At 37.3% G+C, this 23503-nt stretch overlaps 1 protein-coding gene across 4 annotated transcripts in view; it reads left to right on the forward strand.

Moving 5' to 3' along the window:
* The first annotated feature begins 3726 nt into the window (after window positions 1–3726).
* Window positions 3727–23503, forward strand: part of LOC108117436 (tyramine beta-hydroxylase) — a 28408-nt gene continuing 8631 nt past the window's right edge. Inside the window, exons 1-2 of one of the 4 annotated variants that reach the window (XM_017229855.2) lie at window positions 3727–3853; window positions 7733–8082. In XM_017229855.2, coding sequence (XP_017085344.1) covers window positions 7842–8082 — 241 coding nt within the window. In that variant the 5' untranslated portion in view covers window positions 3727–3853; window positions 7733–7841. Of the gene's footprint in view, window positions 3854–3899; window positions 3941–7732; window positions 8083–14831; window positions 14891–23503 lie in introns of those variants that run through there. The other 3 variants (XM_017229854.2, XM_017229856.2, XM_041818064.1) reach the window with 3 other exon arrangements.

Consider the following 23503-nt stretch of genomic DNA (forward strand, 5'->3'; position numbering starts at 1 on the left):
CGGTCCAAATGAGGAATGTAATACCTCGTAGAGCTCGTAACTTGATTGCCATGATTCCCAATTGGTTTGCATTCAAATCTGGGAAACTTCATTTTTGGCCCATTTTTGAAAATTTTGATGATGGTACCCCTTATAAAAAATGCGAAATTTGGGCCAAAATTGATTTTCCCAAAATCGAAAAACGAGTGATAGGGGTTGTTAGTATTGGTCGTTAGCAGCACAAAACAGTCATTCTTTTGGCTGTGCGTGTTGTTTTGACCGAGCTAGAGCTAAAAATCCGAAAATAATATTGCGAATTTTTGTTAATAATAGTTTTTTGATCAGAGCTCGCACCGAAAAATCAGAGCAATAATGATAAAAGCAAGGGGTTTCAAGTTTTAGTAGTTAGCTAAATTAAACAATCACTGTTTTAGCAGTGCGTCTTGTTTTGACAAAGTTACAGCTAAAAAACTGCAACTAAACCTTATCAAAAATGTGAAATTTCTCCAAACTCAAAAAGTTGTTGCTAATAACTTGGCCAATATTGGCCCGAATATCGAATATAATACCTTGTTGAGCTTGTTTTCTAATTCTTAACAAATTTGCTTTCAAAGATAAAAATGAAAAAATGTTTCCATTTTTCCTTCTTCCAAAAAGGAAGAAATCGTAAAATTCTAGATCATTAACGCAGAATTTTCGTTAGAATGTAACATACCACATACATACTTATATATATATATATATATATATATCTATGTATTCCACAACCCGCAACCAGATATTGCATTTGCATGAAGTTCCCATGACTCTCGCGGGAATGGAATGAAAGTGGGCGCCATTTTGGGACGGATGATGATGGAGGCCTCTAGGGTGCGATTTTCCCGGTTTAGTAAAAAAAGTAAATTAAAAAAGGAAAATAAAGGTCCTGAGAATAACACCGAGTCGAGCTACTCAAGGCGGTGGAGAATTTTTTAATGATGTTACTTTCAGGAGAGCTCTCAAATCGTTTGAATACAAATTGTTCGCTGACTCCTCGATGTCCTCCCCAGTCTCTGGATATATATACATATATATATATATATGGTATATGGTATGTGTATATCTGCCTCCTGCATTTCTCGGGATGTATTCATGAATTCTTTATCTATATCTGCTTGCTTTGCCAGTTGGCAAGTTGTGAAAGTGAAATGCGAGACATGTTCCCCGAAAATCCTTGAGGCTGCAAGGAATGCGGGGGCTTCTGATGGGTGGTGGCAACCATTGTCAATGAACCCAAAAGTTATCCCAGTCATGCAAAATATACGCAAACTGCACAGCTATGCACACTTGCCAAAGAGTATCGCATATCATTTTAGTTTGTTCTTTTTTAAACATTCCTTTGTTCATTTATTTGTTGAACAAATACTTTTCATAATATTTTATGAACGTGCAGATAATTATGAACTGCTAAAATATCATTATATTATTTTTATAAAATATATTTATTTTATATTTCCCAGTGCACACATATGGACCAACCCAATTTAAGGCATCGAAGGAATGTCGGAGTCTGTCAGGACCCTTCCCTTCCTTTTATTCCCGAGCCCCAGCCAGGTGACACACACAACGTTCGCCGGATGGACGGAATGCAGCCGGATCCGGGAAAGTGCGGCAGGTGCGGAGTGTTTGTTGCGTGAAGCCGCGAGATGCGATGCCAACCAGCCATCCAGCCAGCCAGCCAGCCCAGATCCATCTCAATTACCTTATCTTACCAACTCGCCTCACATGGGAAACCAACTGGGAAGCAGTTCAAGTTAGAGCTGTTCAGGTTGAGGTCGCTTATGAAACTACCAACTTAGCCAGAACTTGGCATCGAATTTGGCCCGTATGTGTATAGCCCCCAACTGTAAGTTCAAGTTTGAGTCGTTCATCTTTGAAGGAGACTTCGATTCAAGTTCCCAATTTTCAGGGGATCAGAGGTGAAAAGTTGAAGCAATTACAAGTAAGATTGTAAACTATAACTGAGTGGATTGAGTTGAGAAAGTAAGTAAATAGCATCATATAAACTGTTCAATTATAATTAATATATTAAATTTTAATTTCTATTTCCTATTTAAAAATCATTATCAAGAAAGGATTGTGACTAAGTTTATATTGTTTTTAATCAAAACAAATTTACTTACTATTCCCAAATCAGTTCTGAACACCAGAAAGTATCTCTTAATTTGTCCCTCTTATATTTAATCGTAAATAAATAAATGCATCCCGGATTGTTATGGTGACACTTGAATACCGGAGTACTCGGATGCAATAAAGGGCAGGCAAAAAGCGAGTAACCACAGGACCAGGAGTAAACCACTACATGCACACATATGTACATATATATATATATATATATATGCAGATGTCCCAGTATGTCGTTTATATTTGCCATTAATCAGGCATATCCACTTACACGTGATGAACTTTATCCCTTAACCTGTTTACATGTAAATTACTTGCTGCTCATTTTATGTTGCTGTTGCTCAGAGAACTCGCAAACAAACAGATGCACAGCAGGCAAACACACAAGTACAGTAAAACTATTGCATCATGAACTGCCATTTTGAATGTTAACTATTTGAATGGTTTCTGTGAGTTATTGGGTCAACGGAATCCAGTTCGGAATAGAATCTACTACAAATATAGTATATAAAATAGATATTTATTAGTATTAAGGTTTCTAAATTACTATTGTAAATTAAATCCACTTGAATGCATTTTTGTAAAAGAATCGAATAAGACCTGTACATATGTTGAATTAATAATTGAGATTCTGACAATGCCTGCGTTGCAATGCATTTTTGATATTTACTTTCGCATGGCGTCGAAAAGAGATGGCACACTTACGGGTTAAATAATATCAAGCATATGCAGTTGCCATTACATCCTTGTAATTGCCAAAATAATGGGAATTATGCGTATGAGAAAGTCAACATGGTGGCAAAAACGGACGGAGATGGACGATCTGCCGGACGGGATAGTTAATTGAGCTGTTGGCTGGCTTACAATTCAAATTGTGGCCTTTGTTATTGCTGTTGTTGTTGGCGTCATTAATGCGAGTGTTGGCACTTTCGCACGCACCTTTCGGTCCCTATCCTGTCTACTCTCTCTTTTCCGCGCCAAAGTTTGCTGGTAAACACATTCATAAAGCAAATATGCAAACATTCACAGACAGCAGAGGCTAAACAACTAGTAAAAGTGCCTAATTTGATAAAAGAAAAACTATATCTGGAGGTAAAAGAAATCAGTTTGTTTATCTTAAATTCTTACAGCCAAAGCTAACTAAATAAATTCTTTAGCATAATAGTAATAGGAAATGTTAATAAGATTCTTTACGATATAAGTCTCTTATACGAGAATAATGTAAATTAATATTTAATGGATATATAGCTGCGTTTTTTGCGTATGTGTTAAGGTAGCCACTTATGCTATATTATCCTGAGCGCTATTGTGCATCCGCGCACACACACACGTTTGTCAGTGATGCCCATGTCGATGGCAGCAGACATATGCTAAACGAGCCGAAGCCGCCCCCCTCTGCCCTCTGCTTATTCACTATCCAATCCTTCCACTCTCACTCTCTCCCCATTCACTCGCAACTCTGCCACCCACTCGCAAGAGCCGAAATTGGAGCCGAAGAACGACGAATAACTCGGCTCGCTGGGAGCGTATAAAAGCCGCTGTTGGCTGTGTTTTCTGCTGCATTCTGCGTTCGGCTGGCGTAGGACGCGCTCTCGAAACTCTCCTTATCTCTATTGCACGGTGGATCCAACGCGATTTTATCTGGCGAAACGAAAGTTTAGAAGCGCGCCAAAAAAAAGCGCGCGCAAAAACAAAAAAGCCAACACTAACGGTACAAAAGTCGCGCGCGACTCGTAAGCTTGTTTACTTTGCCATTATAAATCCGGCGGGCGCTTTGTTTGTGTTTGTGTTGATGTTGGTAATTCCTTGTGCTCCCCCATTCTATATACAGTTTTTTTTTTGCGTTGTTGTTGCTGTTGCTGCGTTTCTCTGTGCGCTTTACATTATTTTCTTGTTTTTTTTTACTGTGTTGTTGTCGTTGTTTTCGTCGTTGTTCAAACAGTGGCCAAGAAATAACAGGAACAAAAGCTAGTAAAACAAACGGGAATTTGCAAAACGGAAGCGTAAAAGAAAAGTGTTGCATTTCCGTCGCTAAGTCGAGTTAGCGTTGTTGGTGCTGCTGCTGACATTGCCGTTTGCCGTTAGTCTCTCCATTACCGTTAGCATCTTGGCCTGAGCAAAATAGCCGCAGGTGTTGGCCACAATAAAAAATATTTTACGGGCTAACCTACCTAAGTGGAATATTTATTTATGTATTTAAAGTCTAAAAAGCAGTTCAGGAAAAAGGTTACTTAGGTCCGTTAGTAAGGCGTAGGGCAAAAGATAATTTAGAGTTTACCCCTTTACATTAAATATAACCTTTATTTTGGAATTAATCTATGTTGGTCGTATTACTAGATAAGCGATAAAATGTACTTAGAACGTTACACAATTTATTTGGATAGTTTGAAAGCTTAAGAAATAAAAGTTAAGTCGTAAACATTCAAAGGATAATATTTTGTATAAAAGTTGTAGTTAACATTCCAATAGTAAGCTCCTGTTCGTTATTGGCAATTTCAACCGTAGAAGGAAAGGCACAAAAAACAGATTCGACAGGAAATAAATGGAGGCAGGGCAAGAGATATAGAGCAGAAGCCACAGTCGAAATTGCCTGAAGGGGGAAATTCCCAAAATGGCATCATAAAATCATTTAATTGATGATTTAGTGCAGTTCGTGATAACAATATAAAATTCACCATTATCAGCCATGTTGAACCCCGTCCACCTAACGAAAAAAGAAAATTTTTCTCATGCTCTCTTTACAAGCATATTTCAAACAACTGGACGGTGGGGGCAAAAAACACCTGCGTTAAACATTTATGTTTTTAGCACTTTCTGATGTCAATTTGACACTCCTGCTCTTAACAATGCAAAGTGGGGAAACTCGTAAAATGTCTGAAACTCCAGCGATGCAAATGAAAATTAAAAGCACGTCTGGATCTTTATACGATGGCACATTTCTTTAAAATATATATTATATTTTATATATATCTTTTTTTTGACGTGGTAAATTTTTAAACAACTTTTTACGCTGGAAACACTTTTGTTATAAAACTCTTTTCAAGACTTAAAAGTTGTTTTGCTGAAAAGTTGGAATATTCCATGGGAAAACTAAAACTAATATCGGATAATCTGATCAAAACTATGATCACTTTAAGCTTTAAAGTTTATTTTTGAAATCCCTTTGCATAGTTTGGCTCTTTTCCTTTTGATAAATCAATCAAAATGGAAATTGCATTCTCTAGTGCTAGAATGCAATGAAAACGATAATAAACAAACCTGGGAATATGCTCGTAAAGAACTTTTCAAGTTTTGCTATAAAAAAAAACAAAAAAAATGAAAATAGAAAAGAGGAATTTAAGTACTTTGGCAAAGTATTTCGGTGTGTGGCGCGCGTTGCTGGGAAAAAGCTGGCTAAAACTTTTGGCACAAAGCGTTTGAAATTTCATTTTAATTCGTTTTCAATTTGGTCTAACCAACCGCAGGGCAGACTTAATGCTTCGAGGATTGCTTAACTCATGCCCGACTTGACAGCAAATACGCAGATCCCCCGCAAGGCGATTAAACTTGGCACGGTTTTTGGGTTTTCGGAATTTTTGGTCTGGGTAGCTCAGCTCCTTGGCTATTCATTGGCCAAAGTTCATTCACATAAGCTAATTTCGCGTATTTGTCAGCTTCAATGCTTTTAACCATATAAATAAGATACGATTCAATGTTAGTAAAAGCAATGATTAGAATGTTAAATTACAAATTTCAATTCTGTTGTCATACAAATTCATAAAAACTTCAGATATGCATAAGTTCTGATTTTAAATTAAATACAAGAAATGCTAATTACCCTTGCTATTTGCGCATCATAAATTTGTGCATACATAAGTATAATATGGTTTTTCAATAGTATAAATCAAGCCAATTAAATTGTCTCTGGCAATTCTTCTTGTCTGAAATATTATGGAAACAATTTAATTTCACAGAGAATACTCGTACATAATACGTCCGCACATAAATCATTAAAGTGTAAAATTTATGTTTGCTTCAAATAAGCCAGTGCCTTGTGATATGTAATTCGTATTACTCATATTTTTCATAACATGATTTGCACTGTGTCATTCGGTTCAGTTCAGTTGCTAGTGAAATCCTCTTATTTCTTTGGAAACTCCCTTAAGCAGAACACGTTGTATGATTTTCTCTAAGTTCGGTTTTATCGACAGACATTTAATTGAAAATTGCTAACAAGGTGCAGTAACAAAAAAAAAAAATAAAAACACAAGGCGTTAGAAATTCTTTTGTGGAATTTAATCCTCAAGAAATAGCAAGCTGTTGAAATTGAAACTATTTCCTGGGAATTCTCCTACAAAATGCAATTCGAATAACGAAAGTTTAGTTGAAGTTTTTATTCTTTTTTACTCATGGGATAAAGTGCTTTATAAGATTCATTCTTCTTAGGAATTTTCATACTACATAGCTGTGGTTTCGTTGCTAAGTTCCCTTAAATATAAAAATACAAAGAGGTTACAGTTGAAAAATATTAATACTTGACTGAAAATAGTTATAAATATTTCAAAATATACAATCTCCGAGTATCTATTCAAATTACTTTAAAACTATAACCTTGTTTGAAACGAATTCCTTTGGAAAAGCTTGCAGAGTTCGATATGCAACTTCGCTAAACGATAAAGTTACACTTTGACACTTTTACTTTCCGACCAAGAAGTTGGATGACTTGGGAAAGTAAACCGCAAACTGATTAATGCCATTTATGCCTCGACAAATCCGGCGTTATATACCCAGATTTCAAAAAGGGGTTGGTGGTAGGGGAATAAAAGCGGGTGCTTGAAAGTGAGTTACACGTCACCGCTGTGATGCTGGCACGTTGAAAACTTTTCCGAAATAAGTTGAAGGATGTACGCGGAGTGTGGCAAAGTCATAAAAATGGAGGAAAAGTACGTCGCCGCGAAAACTCAAAAATTGTTAATGCAGGCTGGCCCATGAAATTCTCCCAGCCGCCATCAAGCAGCGCCATCCTATTAACCACCCACATTTCTCCAAAGCAAACCACATTTTGTTTTGCCATAAACCTCCCAACCACTCAATGACTTCTCCACAATATAATACACCCAAACCATCGCGTCGATGGTGCCAGATAAATTTGTCATGTAAATACAATACAATGAACGTGTAAACATTTATTATGTGCTTACAATTTTGTTGTTGTCAATGCTCAAATCTGTCAATTGTCTGATTTAAATTGTACACGGATTTGTTTTATTACACCCAGCGCTTTAAATCGAAAGTGGGTATGTTGAAACGAACAGTTGGAAGGGTAAATCTAGTTAAAAGGTTGTAGATATTTACAAGTTAGTATGGCTTTTATTTTAAAAATTGTTGATAGGAAAATGTTTAAAGATAAATTTGTGGATTAATAGTAAGTTCTGTTTAAAAAAATTTAGACAGGGCATCATAAAGTTTCAACGTTCTACCACATTCAAGTCCCTGTTTGTATTATTTTCGATTTCGTTTGGAGTGCGATTTCATGTGAACACGTCACCAATTTGATTTCCGATTAAATGGGTTTCCCCTATCAATGATTTTGCATTATCAACATTTGCAGCAACTCCAATAAGCAGGGAATTTTGAGGAGCGATTAGCTATTAGCGATAAACGATAATCTGGGAAACAATAATCAAGGACCGATCAGCAGGACAAGCAATCTGCTTAAAATGCTGAAAATGCCGCTGCAGTTGAACAGTCAAGATGGCATTTGGCCATCCCGATTTCGGCGACCCCTTCACCTCCGTCAGCAACGAAAGCAACAGCTACAACAACTGGCTTATCATCATCGGGAGCAGCAGCTGAAACAAAAACAAGTGCTTCAAGGACGTTCGCCAGCATTGCTGCCAGTGATGCTCCTCCTACTGATGTGCACGCTCCTCACGCGCCCATTAGGCGCCTTCTCTAACCGTAAGTACAACCGAAAGTAACTATATAACACTATGAATAAATATCATTATAATGACAGTTTATGAACATTCTCTATTCGTAATATGTCTTCTTAAAAAGTGTTAGAGATCTTACTTAAAAATAATGTTGTCGTTAATTTATCGATCATTAATTTCCGTTGATTTATTGCCGATCTAAGATGGGCATTAAGCGGGACTCAAAACACGCTACCATCTCCAATATGCAAATGCATAGGCGGCATGGCATTCCGGCAAGGCGAGTTCAGTTGCTTGTTTGCCTGCTTGTTTATAAAGCTGTCCGTCCGGACGGATGGCTGTCCGTACGTCCTTACGTCTATCTATCTGTCTGTCTGCGTGAGTGTCAGACCGTGTGTACGGGTAATTGTGTATGTGTGACTCTCGCCGAGAAGCACAGAACGCCAGTGTGTGAGTCAATGTGGATGTGAATGTGGATGGGGATGTATATGTGGATGGCGATGTGTGGATGTGGAAGCATGCGTGGGGCATTAAGTTATCAAGTGGAGCGATGGCAACGGCATCGCCAAAGAAGATGGCGGATTTGCGGCCAGTTCTCTCGACTGTGACATGTTTGTTTGTTTCTCAGGCTACAAGCATTAAAATTCGCACCCACCCGCAGAATCGTAAGGAAAAGCCAGAGTGGGTAAAATTGAGACGTACAGGCAGGACGTAGAAAAACGAAGGACACGGGAGTCTGGGCCTGAGTAGATGACTTCCTCGTAAAGTTCATGGCTTGGTGGCTTGTTCCGAGCACCGAGTACAACAACCACTACGACTACGACGACGCCTTGGCTGGCAGAGCAGAAAGCGGGCATTAAAAATCAATATAAGTTACAAATGTATCCTTCCATTGGGAAAAAGGGGCAAAACATTTATGGCGCCATTTGTGCGCTGACAGCCTGGCTGACTGACTGGCTGGCTAACTGACTGGCTGGCTGACTGGGCTGCCGTCTGCCTCGATGCTTCGCTGCCCACGACCTCAACGGTGGACAACTGCAAGGGTTTAAGGTGTGTTCTGGGGTAAGAAATATGGACCATGCAGGTGCGCCAACGTCACCAGGCGACGGATTTCGCAGATCCCCAGCCGCAAAATTCGTTGCAATGGGCTACAATTTGTCCGCCTGACGCGGCAACGATATAGAAACATAGCAAATAATTGATAGGTGATCGATTGCCGGCCATCGAGATGATTGAATATCGATTAGGGTCGTTTTTACCACATTACACTGTTTACGATGTGGTCTCAAAGTCATTAATATTGTTTTAGGATAATAAAAGGAATCAGATTAAAGTATAATAAGAAGCTAGTAAACTGTTAAATCGATAAATAATCGATCTATACTTTTATTCAGACATCATTTAAGTATATGCAGTATATTGAGTTAATTGATCTCTTGTTGATTAAGCATCTAATTGAACTTCAATCAATAGTGTATACACCTTCAATTGGATTTCCTTTGCATTAAGAACGTTTCTATACGTTAAAGTAAATCCATTTACTCGATACTCTTGAAGCGATGTTAAGTAAACTCTCAGAATGCCCAAACATCGAAGGCAACAAGTCCAAATTGATGCTCAAGTTACGCCGGCCATTTGATGACAGTTCATTGGTCCGTTGGCAGCAACAAAGAGCATTCATGAATCATAAATGGGACAAACATTCTTAATGGCCATCCTAGCTGATGCTCCTTATATTTCACTGTAAAAAAATATTGCAAGATTGAAAATTAAAAGCCATTTAAAAGTAAGAAAAATAATTACAGTTCAAACGATTTTTATATACAAATGTATCATTGCTGTGTATATTTTTATTTTTCAAAATATTTTTGCTTTAAATCTTTACTTCTCCAGTGTAAGTGCTTGTATGTATGCAGATGAAACTTTATCTGTTCCTTCGTATTGGCTATTGAATGTCCATAAAACAAAATTTGAATGCGAACCGTAAATATCGGAATAAGCAAAATAATTTGTTATTTTTATGTCGCCCTTCTGTTATATCGCTGCTCAAATTACGTAGCCGACATGTGGGCGCTCCTTGTGCGTCCTTCCGATGGTCGTCGGATATCCCAAATCCGACATAAGTGTCTGATTAGTGCAATAGGGCTTCTCCACACTTATTTACCTTCGACGGGTGGGCCTCATAAATCCATAAGGAACTGACAAAACCGATGGCAAAAGAAACTCGAGTGAAATCTCTTTGCTTTTGGTTTCCATTTTGTGTGTGTGTTTTTTTTTTGTAGACATGTGTACCAATTGCCCGGCTTACGATGGCTTTGGATCAGCGGGGCGCCATTGCCCAGAGTTCTCTCTCTCTCTCCTTCCCTAGGAGCCGCCCGTATAAACCCGTAAAGTCTTGGCCATTTTCTATACGCCAGACACACGCACATATTCTCGGTTCCGCTCTTCTAGCTTCCTGCTTAATGGCCAGGGCCATGTTGTACCAAATAATTCAATCTATATAATCCAGTGGACGGACAGTGGGTGCCGCTGATGCTCCTGCTGCTCCACTTTATCCTCCTCCATTCCAGGTTAATGTGTCACCGACAGACATCCACAGAGGATGCGAATGTCACGTTAAACGTATCACGTAACCGGATGCGTGTTACATATTGCTTTGCTCCCTCTTCTTTTTTCCCACAAATATATTTTTGTATATTTTTTTATCTCGGTCCTTTGAGCATTCAAAGTTGCATTTGACTTGTGTAACCCCATTTATGAAAACGTAGATTTGATTGAATTTCGTTATACAAAACAACAGAAAAATAATTCAAGATTATTCACCATTTGAAATCGGGCAATTAAAGCTTTAATTGCTGTCACAAGAGACGTTCAATTTAATGCGTCAAAAAAACTAATTGCAAAATCAATTCAGCACGTTGCGAAAAAGATAATGCCTCGTTGTGTCAGGAAAAATATGAAAAATTCAATTACATATCCCAAGAGGGTCACTATGGTATATGCTATACTATGGCATTTATATATCTTTTAATTTATAAAGTTTATTATTATTAGAAACAACAATATTTTAAAACTATCTTCCCAAATTGCAGTTTTTATATAGATAGAAATTTAATCGATCAGCTCTTACCTTTCGTGGCTGAGAAAACTGCTTCTGGTCACAGTTGGTGTTTATTTAATTCGCGTAAATTTTTATTAATTTTAATTGAAAGCTTTACGAGCGTTTAGCTGTGCGCTTTGAGGCTTTTGCCCTCTTTCTCTCCTTTTTCTCATACTCTTTTATAGCCCCCTCATTTTTATCCTCCCTCCTCTGTTTTATAGCTTCTCCTTCGCTTCGCAAGTGGCGCCTTTGTTTGCGCTTAACTTTGTTGTTGTTTTCTATATACGTTTTTTTTTTATTTTTTCTTTGGCTGCATTGTTGTTTTTGTTTTATGTGCTCAGCTGCAGTTCTTGCGCGTTTTCTTCTTCACATTCGTCTATCGTTCCTCTGCGTTTCTCCATTTCTTTCTTCTGCTCTCGCCGCTTGACTTTCGTCTTTGCTGTTGTTGTTTTTTATATGCTCCGTTTTTAGCGTTGATTTAGTTGTTGTTATTGTTTGGAGACTTTTGTTGTACGCAAAGTGCTCGCGTTTACGTGGGTGTTATTTTTGTTGTTCTGGTTGTTGTTGTTGTTTTAGTTCTTATTGTTGCTTCGAGACTGCTTGGCACTAAGCTAACTGGACTTGACTGGAAAATTAAGAGACTGGAAGGTAAACGCGAGATTTGTATTCATCAAAATAAAACAAAAAAAAAGGAATTGGAGAATTTTCAATGTTGAACAATGGCAAAAGCAGATTTCTCCATAGCTGAGATTTTGAAAGCCGTACGAGACGAATAAAAATGAAAAAACTCTCCAAAGTCGAAATGCCCTACGATTTGATTTATGGGATATATAGCTTATGATTAAAATTAATTAATAATTTTACAAAGCTTTTTATATGACACGATAATGTATATTTTTGGAACAGTTAAATAGAAATTCCTCATTATACAGCATTTGGACGAAATAAATATTTGGGTCTATAAATTAAACAGGATTTGCCATTAAAGTTAAAGGTATAAAATTAAGAAATAAAACAAAAAAAACCTGCTATCGCAATTTCATTCGTTTTCGTCAGCGAAAATTCAGTGGAAGCTAAACTTGTCATTAATTTTAATCAAGAGCCGAAATGGCCAAACGAATGCCCGATAAAGTATGCTATGAAAATTTAATTAGTCTGACTGCCAAAGAATTATACAAACATGCATCGATTTTTTGGCAAATTCGAATTGGCTTGCATATAAAAGGATTAAGAAGTGAACATTGTTGGGCTTTTTGTTTTATCGTTTTTGTTTTTAAATTAGAAAATACACAAATAAACTAATATGGATATAAGATCAATGAACCGTGGCTGGAGTCGATTTATATTTAAATTTTCACTGATATAAGATAAAAAACACATTGTACAGATAATGTTTTAACTAACTGTCTGAATATGACTTCATTATTTATGGTAAAATATTTCATTTATCATTTACGCCAGATTGTGAATATTACAAAACAGTTATCTAATCTGTGCCCAAAAAAAAACGAAAATATAATGTCAAATGATTTACCCAAAAGCGAAACGACAACGCCACCCTTATTCTACCACCTGATTGTGCCGCTTTTAAGATGGCCTAAAGCGATTTTAAAAGTTATTACCTTTCTTATCGCCGGGTATCGTTTGTTACGACTACAACCCCTTACCCCTCAAATGGAATACCCTGACAGCAGGTGGCCTTATATCTTTATTTCTTTCGGTCAACTCATCCGGATTCGGAACCTTTTTTGGCCAACTCTTTGGTGCGACTGCAATCAGTTGACAATCGGGCAAATCATCCGCTAACTAACCGAGTAACCCAAACAGCTAATGAGATACTCCCTTATATAAATATATAATGTATATGTATATAATATACACGAGCATAAGCCCATATGAAGTCAATGTATTGGGATTCGGTGTCAGAGTGAAAACTTGGCTGAATAAATAATAAACTCGAACCAAAGCGGGCCAAAAACTTTGGCCAACATTTATTGGAGTGACTTGAGTTAGCTTCTTTGGCCAAAAAAGGGAAAACTTTTGGGCACCTCGTGTGTCGTGTGTCGCCTTTTGGTGGCAATCCTAATATGTCCGGGTGAGGAGTTCCAAATATATATATATATATATATTTATATATAGAAGAAGTACGTGTGGATATTGCAGGTCAGGGGGTCAGGAGAGGCCAATGATGGCCATTCTGCGACGTTTGCCAATTTCAGTTCGATTTATTTAGTGGAAACCAATAAATAACCAATGATGTATGTCCCGCTCACACACTTGCACAACTGTGTCCCTCGAGTGCACTGTGCACAGTGGTGAAAAGTTCAAAAAACTGGTTAAAATATTATTTAGCTTTCAAGTGAGTTTGTATACGTTTTTTGAGTTAATGAGATGATGATCCTACTCAAACCGATTTAAAATTAAAGAGTAGATTCTGAACTAACCTAGCTTTTTGGATAATGCAACCACTGTAACTTGGGGATTGCCTGCAGCTAGGACTGACATAAAACGGAAATTCCCCCGGATCTCTGTTGTCTTCCCGGCATTCTGTCATTCTTTGGCGAACACAATTTAACACTTTGTCGTTGCTCTCGGCGGGACAACTAGGATAACTGGACCAGGAGTGTATCCTGGAGCTGGAGGAGCATTTCAAGCAGCATTTCAATTGCGAAAACCAATCCCCCAATTCGTATCCCAAACAAATATGGCGTCATTCAACGCATTTCCGTTTACATTACACGCTCATTTCCGCTTCGCGTGGCTTTATTAAGCGTCGCTAGTTTTTCTCTGTTGCATTTTCCGTTCTCACTTTTCCGCTTACCCATTTCCCCACAATTTTTCCTGCAACACGTGTGTATTTGTGTGTGTGGTGAATGCTCGAGTGTGTGTGTGTTTGCCACTTGAAGTGCGCTCAAGCAAGCCAAAGCCGTTGAGGGAAATTTTCTTTGAATTTGCTCCAGTTAGTGAAGGAATCGAAATGTTTTGTTGGCCCCAGATCCCCCCACCCCTTTTCTCTTGCAGCAAAAAATAAAAAATCCAGGCTAAGAAAGTCTGTATGCATACGAATCTACAGTTGCGGTCAAAACAATATGTCAAATTTATTTTACACAAAATATATACCTATATATGAAGTATATTTGAAATAAAATTTGATCAAAATAAATAAATATCCTAATTTTCTGCATAATCAAAGGTTCTTATGAAGATTTTTTGCATTAAAAATATATTTCTACGTTGCATTCCATTTTCTCTGCTTACATTTCCTAAAATTATATATTTATGCAAATTTACTATTTAAGAGCAAAGACAACATCAGAATACAATTTGGGAGCGCAAAGAGAAAGAGAATTTTAGTGCCCAGAAGCCAAAGAGAGAGAGATTTCGGTTTAAGCAGCGCTATCAAGATCTTCGCTCTGCTCTCTCATTTTTCCTCTCTCTCAGCTCAACGTTTGCAGCTCTACAGTTGTCAGTCTTAAAGAGTTGCTTGCCCAGATCGTACGCACGTCTTGTTTTTGCCGTTAAAAATTACTAACGGTATATTAAATAAAAGATAAGAAATGATCGCAAAAGGTGATAATGCAAGTGACGTGGAATTGAGTGAAATATGTTTACATAAATTTATGCACTTGGGAAATTATAAGCAGAGAGATTGGAAAGCGATGTTTTGGATGGAAATATATTTTTTTAATTCAACAAATCCTGATAAGGACCATTGAGAATGCCGAAAATTAAGGTAAGTGACTCTAAAACTTATATTACCGTCCATTGCAAGTCGAATTGTTTAACTTTATCGTTTATTGTTGTTTTTTTTTTTGGTTATTTGTAAATAAATCGTAAGGAAATCAACTATATAGTTAGACAAGGTAGAAAATCTAATAATTTGTCAATGTAATGTCTTTTAAACATATATGGAAGACTAAAAATATTAAGACTAGTACTGATTTTTTGACCACAAGCGTAGTAACTTGTGTCAGCAATTCAAATTGGGCAAATCATTTGATGCAGCTTAATCCATATGTGTGCGTACGTGAGGATGTCGATGTTATTCTTAAGAGACCACGATTGGCTGACTTTGATGGTGGCTGGGAGAGTTTAATGCGATTTAAGATGACCAAGGGGATGAGATGGGTTTTGCTCGGATAGAAAGTGCCAACCCATTCGCGAGACCTTCACGGAATGCAATCCAAGTTTTCTACTACGCTCCAGGGCCAAATCCTACTTGATCTTATTTGTATACAAACCTTAAAAAGGAGGCAAGTTGGGTAGGAAAGAAGGCAAAATGGAGGGGATTCTAGCTTTATATATTATAAAAATGTATATATTTAAATGTTATTTCAAGGGATATATTTTTTGAGGATGGGCCCAGTGATTTTATCTGCTGTTTTTGGTCACTTTGAATTGGCTCATCATTGACTTGGAAAATTGTTTTTAAAAGAGCAGCAGTATAGATGAAAGTAAATATTAAGTCTTATATTTTCTATACAATCTTTACAAAATGTAATTTGTTAGCTTTAAAACTATTTAGTAGCCATATATATTGTTATTTTTGTTAGAGCTTTAATTAATAAGAATTACTTGACAGCAGCAGGTTGTAAATAAATAATCCCTAATACACAGAGTTCGCAGAAATGCTCCATTAAATATTAATACAAAAATTATTGATTTGCAAGTTCTGCTGTTCAGACTAAATACGTCTGCCAAATACAATTTTGCTAATATATTAAAAGTAACTCATTTAAATTTTCTCCTGTTTAAATTTACATATATGTAGTTATTGCTTCACAGCTACTAAAGTAATTCGTTTAGAAAATCGTAAATTTGATTTTCCAAGTGAAAGTTGATACATTTGACCTTAATATTTACCAGGTAACACGGATCGGTTAATGCGTCAACTTTATTTACTTGGAGTTTGTTCGTTAGGGACTTTCATTCTTTTCTGGGCATCGTTTCATAAGCAACATTTTATTTCGTTCCTTTTTTTTCATTCCAACTGCTGCATAAATATTTAGATTCAATTCAAATTGCTTTCCACTTGCAGAATTTCACTGTCCTTAGTCCTCAGTCCCAAGTCCTGAGTCCTTCGTCCTTTCGGCCCTTTCCCTTGGCCGTTTTGTTTGTTTATTTGCTTTGTTATTTCGCTTCGGCTTCTACTTTTGCTTGAGCTTTATGCGGACGATTGGCAACAAAAGCTGCCAATTTGTATTTCAATTAAATTTGAATGTATTTGTGGGCACTTGGCTGCTGCTTTTTCTTTACTTTCCCCGGCTTTTCCTCCCCATCACCCCTCATCTTGCTGGCCATGTCTTTTTCTTAGCCGCTCCTTCATCTTCTGCTTGCTATAAAACAAGGTATTTGGGGTATATTCATTTTGTACACTTGTGAATTTTGTACAATCTTAAAAAAATTTTAAAATTTTTATTTCCAGTACAACATTGCGTATGATTGATAAAATATTATGATGCATAAGAAATGGTATTATTTTTGAGATTTATGTAAGTGAATATAAAACTTAGCTTAAGTACATTCTAAAGCGTATGTTAGCTTTTATTTCGATAATTATGATTATTATGATTTATGAATTTAAAATTAACAACAATTTTTTGTTGCCCATAAATGTAGGCAAGGAATTGTACATTTTAAAAGGTACAAATATTACATGGTATTTTTTCGTTGAGAGAAAATTACTTTGTTTACAGTTTACGCTGCGAACTTAAATCCATCAGAAAATCGTGGGCGGAAAAGGGAGGCGTGGCACAGGAGAGGAGTGTTGGGATGAGGATAGGACTTGGCCCGGGTAAAAGGGGTTGAGGAGTGAGGATTGTGGAATTGCCGCCGCCAGCCAAGTGTCAAAATGGCGCTTCCAAGTAATTTACTTATGTCTAAACAACTTTTATTGTTGTTGCCGTTACGCTGCTTGTTAACGCGTTGTTTCTCCTGTTATTGTTGTTGTTATTTCTGGGGCGTTGAAAAGCGTTTAATTAACTAACTGCCGGCTATCCATATATAGCCGCGTTTAGTTTTGAGCAAATATTTGCTAATACCCAAGCCCCTTAAAAACCATTTTTGGCAGCGCCTCAATTAGCGTGGGGAAGTAAATCTATTTTAAATTGATTTTCGTTGCCTGATTAAATTGAGTTTGCCCGTCAAACCAGGCCCCTCTTCTGCTACACAACTGCCACTTCCCCGTTATCCTTTCTGGGCTTGTCCTTGCGGTATATAATTTCATTTTTGAATCTCCCTTAGACCCGCGCGCACTTTTAGCCAATTACAAAACGCTGCCGGGCTTCATTCCGTTCTCAAATGTTTCCATGTGGAACATTTCGCAACTCATTAAAGTCGAAGAAGAAGAGGAAGCGGTGCACTGTTAAAAAAAAGATTATTATTGCCAATTTATGCGTATTTTTTTAAAGATTTTGAGGCAGTTTCGAAGGTTTTATCTATATTTTTCTAGTTTTATTTGCAAATTATTCCTATAAAAAAAAAAGTTGTAAGTATTAGTTACAAGCTTTTTTCTCTCTGTAGCAGCATCAGCATTTGTGCGGATTTATTTTGGCTTCCAAATTTTCTATGCAAAATTGAAAATTCGTTTCAGTCTGTCAATTTTTGGGTGTGGGGGAGTTTGGTGGTCCTCACATCCCAGCAGGCCAAGCAGCCAAAGCACTTCTAGCAGATTTTAGGTCAACTATGGTATGTGGCGCACATTAAAAGGAAAACCATTTGGAAATCGGGAATCATCAACCGATCCATCCTGCATCCATATCCATCCTGCAATCCTGCCATCTAGCCATTATCGCATCGCCAGGCGTTCGAGTGCAATGCATCAAGTGCCAGTGTGCCGAAGTGCCCAAAAGGGACCTCCTTTTGGTCCGGCAGCGAAGAATGGCAAAAAAAAAAAAGAAAAAATGCAACCCAACTGGAGGGCGGTATGGCTAAGGAGGCGTGGCATCGAATATGAGGACGAGCGAGGGGTACTTTCATTGAGTACTTTCCATTTGAAACTCATTAGTGAGAGTTCAGCTGGTTCGAAAGTGGCGAGTTTTCCAAGTGGAGAATGTGAAGAATGTTGTGGAATGTGGGGGTGTGTGAGCCGTTGGGGGGGTGTGTCAATGTCTTCATTGCAGCCAAATTGAATCAAGCATATATGTGTGTATGTGTGTTAGCCATGTACAGCTGTGTGTGTGAGTGTTAGCCATTATTGAGTCACTGAAGCTCTCTATATATTGGTCAAGCCTCCAACGCCAGATCTTGGTAATTTTTCTTCTTTTGGCCTAGATTTCATTAACAGCAGCGCATTAATTAGTGACATTTTTTTTCCAAGAAGCAAAGTTTCCTATAATAATGAGATTTTAAATGAGAAACCGAAGCTTATATGTAGTAGTAGGTTTTCCTTTTATTAAAATGTAGGAAAGTAAATTAAATTAAATACTAATAGCACTTATTTTATACAAAGCTAAAATTAATTGCAAGCTTAAACATATACAAATCTAAATAAATTTTAGAATAAATAAGTATTATTTGTGAAATGATATATCCTAAGGAAGGTATCACCAGTGTATTTTTAAAACAAAAACCAAAAAACATAATACCAAAATGTTATGCAAATGAATTTATGCATATGGCTCAGTCGCCGGCATTTGTACATTTAATTCAATTCAGTTACATTCCATTTTGTTTGTCTATTTAAATTGTGTTCTTATTTTCTTTTTAATTTATATTTCATTTCCATTTCTTGCTGGCACATCCCAAGAGGGTAAATGTTGCAAGGATAAAAAGGACGGGGCAGATGTGAATGCGCATGCTGCATTAGCACAAAGGCAACAACATCGGCAGACAACAGTTGCTGCTAAAATAATTCAACCAGGGTTCGGACTTTCGAGGGTACGGTGATGGGGGTGAATGGGATGAGGGGCTGAGGGGGTGGTAAACCACTTTCATGTGCACAGACTAGCGGCAACATGAACAACACAAAATACAAACACATTAACACATGCACTTGGAAGATTATTTGACAAATATATCTTAAACATCAAAAAAAAACATAAAAAATATATTAAGAAATTTATAAATTTCCCATCTAGAGAGTACATATTCTTATGGAAACCCAAAAAATTAATGCAGATAATGCTATAATTTTTTCTATGTGTGTACATATGGCGGTAGGCCGACCGAAAACTTTATGTGTCAGTTGAAAAGTATCTTGGAGATACTTTCTTGCCTCCTTCTTAGCCAAGAATCTCCCATCCCCATCTACATTTACATCTACGTCTACATTTCCCTATCCCCCGTCGTTGTCCTTTGCGGCTTTTGGCGCAGCAACCGCCACAATGTCATTAACCAAATGAATGGCTGACACTGCAGATTCGAATGACTGGAACCGGCAAGAGAAAGATGGGTATACATAGCAAAAAGAGAGGGGGATAACAAGGCAAGGGCCAAGTTAAGACTGTGACGTCCTTTTCTTGTGATTAAGTCGGTTACCCACGAGTCGCCTCCCCTCATTCAAATCCCATTCCCATTCTCAAACACCCCCACCCCCCAAACCATTTGCCGTTTAGACGTAGATTACCTACTGGCTTGCTCTCCTGACCTTTCTCTTTTGGCCTGGCCTAAGCAAACCTAAAACAAAATGTTGAGTCTAAAATACAAAGTTGTCAGCGGAATAAATACCCTTTTTGTGAGAACTTTTAATAAATACCAAAGAATATATTTCGACTGAAGTTAACTATTCAACAGTTTAAAATAGAATTGAGAAACAAAGATACCTTTTTTATATTTTATATATTTCTACAAAAGCGACAGTTAAAGCTTTAGATAGATAGGAAATATATTATTTCCGGCTTCAATATCAAATATTAATCCCCTTAAAGCCAACCAAAATCGAAGGGTATAATTGACTGGAGGATATTCTGTTTTTGGTCAAGTGCCTTTGGTGATGGTCAAATGGGGCTCGCAGGAATGTTAGTGATGACAACAACTTAATGGAAATAGCTGCACATTTATAAGTGACAACTCTGTCGTTGTGTGTGTGTGTGTCTGTGTCTGTGTGCGTATCTGTAGCTGTGTGAGCCATGTTTGTGTTGGTATATTCAGGACCCTAAAGAACGTGTTATTTATGGTCAAGGCGTGGCAGACAAATAGCCGGCATATGCATGCTGAGATAGACACTCTGACTAACACACACACACACACAAATTCCGAGTAATAACTAACGGTAAATTAGTTTGCAAACAGAGTGCAAAAAAGGCAGCAAAATAGCAAAAGGAAAATTGCCCAAAGATGAAACCTAATTTACTCAGCACGCACACACCCACACTTACACACTCAGGCACATTGATAAGGTTTCTGCCTTACCACTATAACAACCCACTACCCTCCTTCTCCGCCCACTTGTCCTGCCACTCCCCCTTTTCTTTTCTTACTCTTCCTTATTTTTGGCACTTCTCTGATCCAAGTTTATGGGACAAGAGCCATGTAGCCATGTACATCAAGAGGACTTTTGGATACATCATAAAATCTGAACCAGTTGGGTGGACAGATTAACTCTCAAGAACTCTAGACTGGAGGCTAGGAATCTATGATAACAGCAGTTAGTTAATGGAAACTTCTATAATGAAAAAATATTAAGGTGCTTGCTGTAGATTTTGAATAATATTTGAATTACGCAGCTCGATTCTTACGGCTGAAGCTATAAAAGTCACCTGAGAAATGAAAGCATTGAACGAGTCCTGGTTATTGAATCCTTGACATATGGTAACTCAATATTTTGCCATCTTCAGTTCTTTCTTTTCTGCCATTTAGATTTGTGATCCTCTTTTGCCGTTATTTCCTTAGCCGATTTAGTCACTTTTGCTGGTGGCGTCAAATAACCAAATGAAAACATAGTCCTTCGTCCTTCTTCACTCGCTCTCACTCTCTCTCATGTACAGTACAGGACCATTCACTTTTTGCATCTTGTTTTTTGGACTGCACTCGTTTTGAACATCTCTTGTTATCCCCTTGGAGTGGGTATTTTTGACTATACAAATAGTTTGTTTTGTTTGCGGATAGAAAGTTTGCAACAGTGCAAACGTATTTACAAAAAAACACTTTTTCGTTTGCCTCAACAGCTAGGATAAAGTTTGCAAATTCATTATTACCATTATATCTGGAAAAGTTGATCGTTTTATTCAATTTGAACAAGTAGTTAGCTTTCATTTTCGAAAGATTAAAACATAATATTCTAGGTGTTCTGAAGAGGGAAATTTTATTTGTTTTTGATGATTTCAATACATTGAAAAAAGGATCTATAAATAAAATAATATATCTATAACTTCTTTAGCTACGACTTAGACCTTAAGACACTTATATGGATTTCGTAATAATGAAAGGGTATTTTCATTTTCGGTTATGGTCTTTATTTGGACTATTTTTTTTGGTTTCATCAATTTTGTTTAGGGCTGTGGCTTTGCAGCTTCCCTTTTGTACCGTTTTTTCCGCTTTGGGCCACGTTGTGTGGCCACGCGTTGGCGGTTTTTTGTCGGCCTTCCTGGATGTGGCCACACATGTGTGCCGTCGCCACCCCCTTACCCCATGCCCCGAACTACCCCTCAATCCCTAACTCGTGGTGCGTGGTCAGCTTTATTAGGTTCAAGTTGCATGGGAAACTTTGGGCTATTCCCGCTGTTTTGCGTGTGCCTTTTAATTTATTTATCAGAGGCCGCAGTTTTGGGTTTTCTCTCGGTTTTTTTTTTTTTTTTTGGTTTATGGGTTTTTTTTTCGTTTTGCTGGTGGTCAAAGCGTCATTTGGCCAGTACGTGGCCATGGCAATTTGGCGGCTTTGTTATTTATGCAACAGCCTGCGGCAGTTTACATTCACGTGCGTTTTGTCCACGTTTTCCCCCCTCCAACCCAAACTTATTCCAGCATATGCAGCTCCTGTTTTCCCGTTGTCCGCTTTCTAGCAAAATTTTGGATGCCAAATGTCGCCATTGGGGGCCGTCCAAATGTCATATACCAAAATGCGAAACTAAATTAACGCACAAAAAACATTGAAGAGTTGCCTTCTCCTTTTTATGATTAAAATTAAAATTTGCCGAAGGATTTGAGGGTTCCTTGAAAATGACAAAATAATCCAAAGCCATTTTCGGTTGGCTTATTTACAAACATACACTTAGCGAAAAATATACTACTACTTAGGAATATCTTATAGTTTTCTTTCAATTATTATGATTATAACAAACATAAAATGGATTAATGTAATATTTAATATCAATTGCCATACAAAAAAGAGTAATGTGGAAGGATTTTTACTATAAATAATTCTTATTTTCGGTGTACTTAGAAACTAAATTCCTTGGGAAAAATGGTTTTTGTTTGCTTTTTGAAAAGTTTGACAGTTGACCATTTAACTTTGGTTTGAAGTTAAGAAGAAAATGTTGTTCGGAAATTTGTTTTAATTCTTCTGGCATTTATGTGACCCTGCTGCCAGAAAAAGCCGAACTCCCCGGAGGAATTAACGATTCATAGGGCTTAGTGTTGGACATCCTAATGGATTATCGACTTGAGAGTGTCATTACTCAATGTGTCACGGCAGTTGTTGAACAGCCCCACTGCCCTCACTGCCAGATATAAATATATATATATATACATAGTATATATACAAGTATCCATTTTTCCCAAAGATCGTTTGTCATCATCATCACTATGCGAATCGTCATCATCGAAAGGTGGCGCAAAGTGGTTGCCATAAATAAGCTGTATGGTAAACTAAATGTGGGCTCATTTGTTCTAGACAAAGTGCGAAAATTTGGTGTGATTTAGTGAGGGAAGTGCTACAATTTTATTAACTATTATCTTATACCAAAAAAAAAATCAATGTGTGTATTAAACAAAATCATTGTAAGCTTAGATTTCTAACCAAATTTTCAAAACCCTCTGAAAATGTATTCCTAAATGTAGTTCTCCTGTTAAGATATTTCCCATCACTAGATTTTTGCGTGTGTAATTTTGGGTACGTGGGTGTGATAGGAAGTCCATCAAAATGCCAATATATATCTATATATACATATATATATATGTGAGCGTGTAAGGAGTGCACCCAATAAATCCTCAATAATTTATATAGAGCTCCGACCGCATTTCTCAAGCCTTCGTAAGGGGAATGGAATGTAGGTAAGTGTCTGAGCGAAAGCGAAATTTGTTCAAATATTTGTCTCAATCAAAGGGAAGGCGTGATAATGTCTCAAAGTTAAAGTTACCTAATACTTAGGAACTTAATATATGCGCTGGAAAGTAGGCAAACTTTTTTAAAAATGTAAAAAATGTATAAAAGAAAAAGTATAATAATTATATCAACTTGAATTTTTAT

Source organism: Drosophila eugracilis, unplaced genomic scaffold, assembly GCF_018153835.1.
Source record: "Drosophila eugracilis isolate 14026-0451.02 unplaced genomic scaffold, ASM1815383v1 contig_2147, whole genome shotgun sequence".
NCBI lineage: Eukaryota > Metazoa > Arthropoda > Insecta > Diptera > Drosophilidae > Drosophila > Drosophila eugracilis.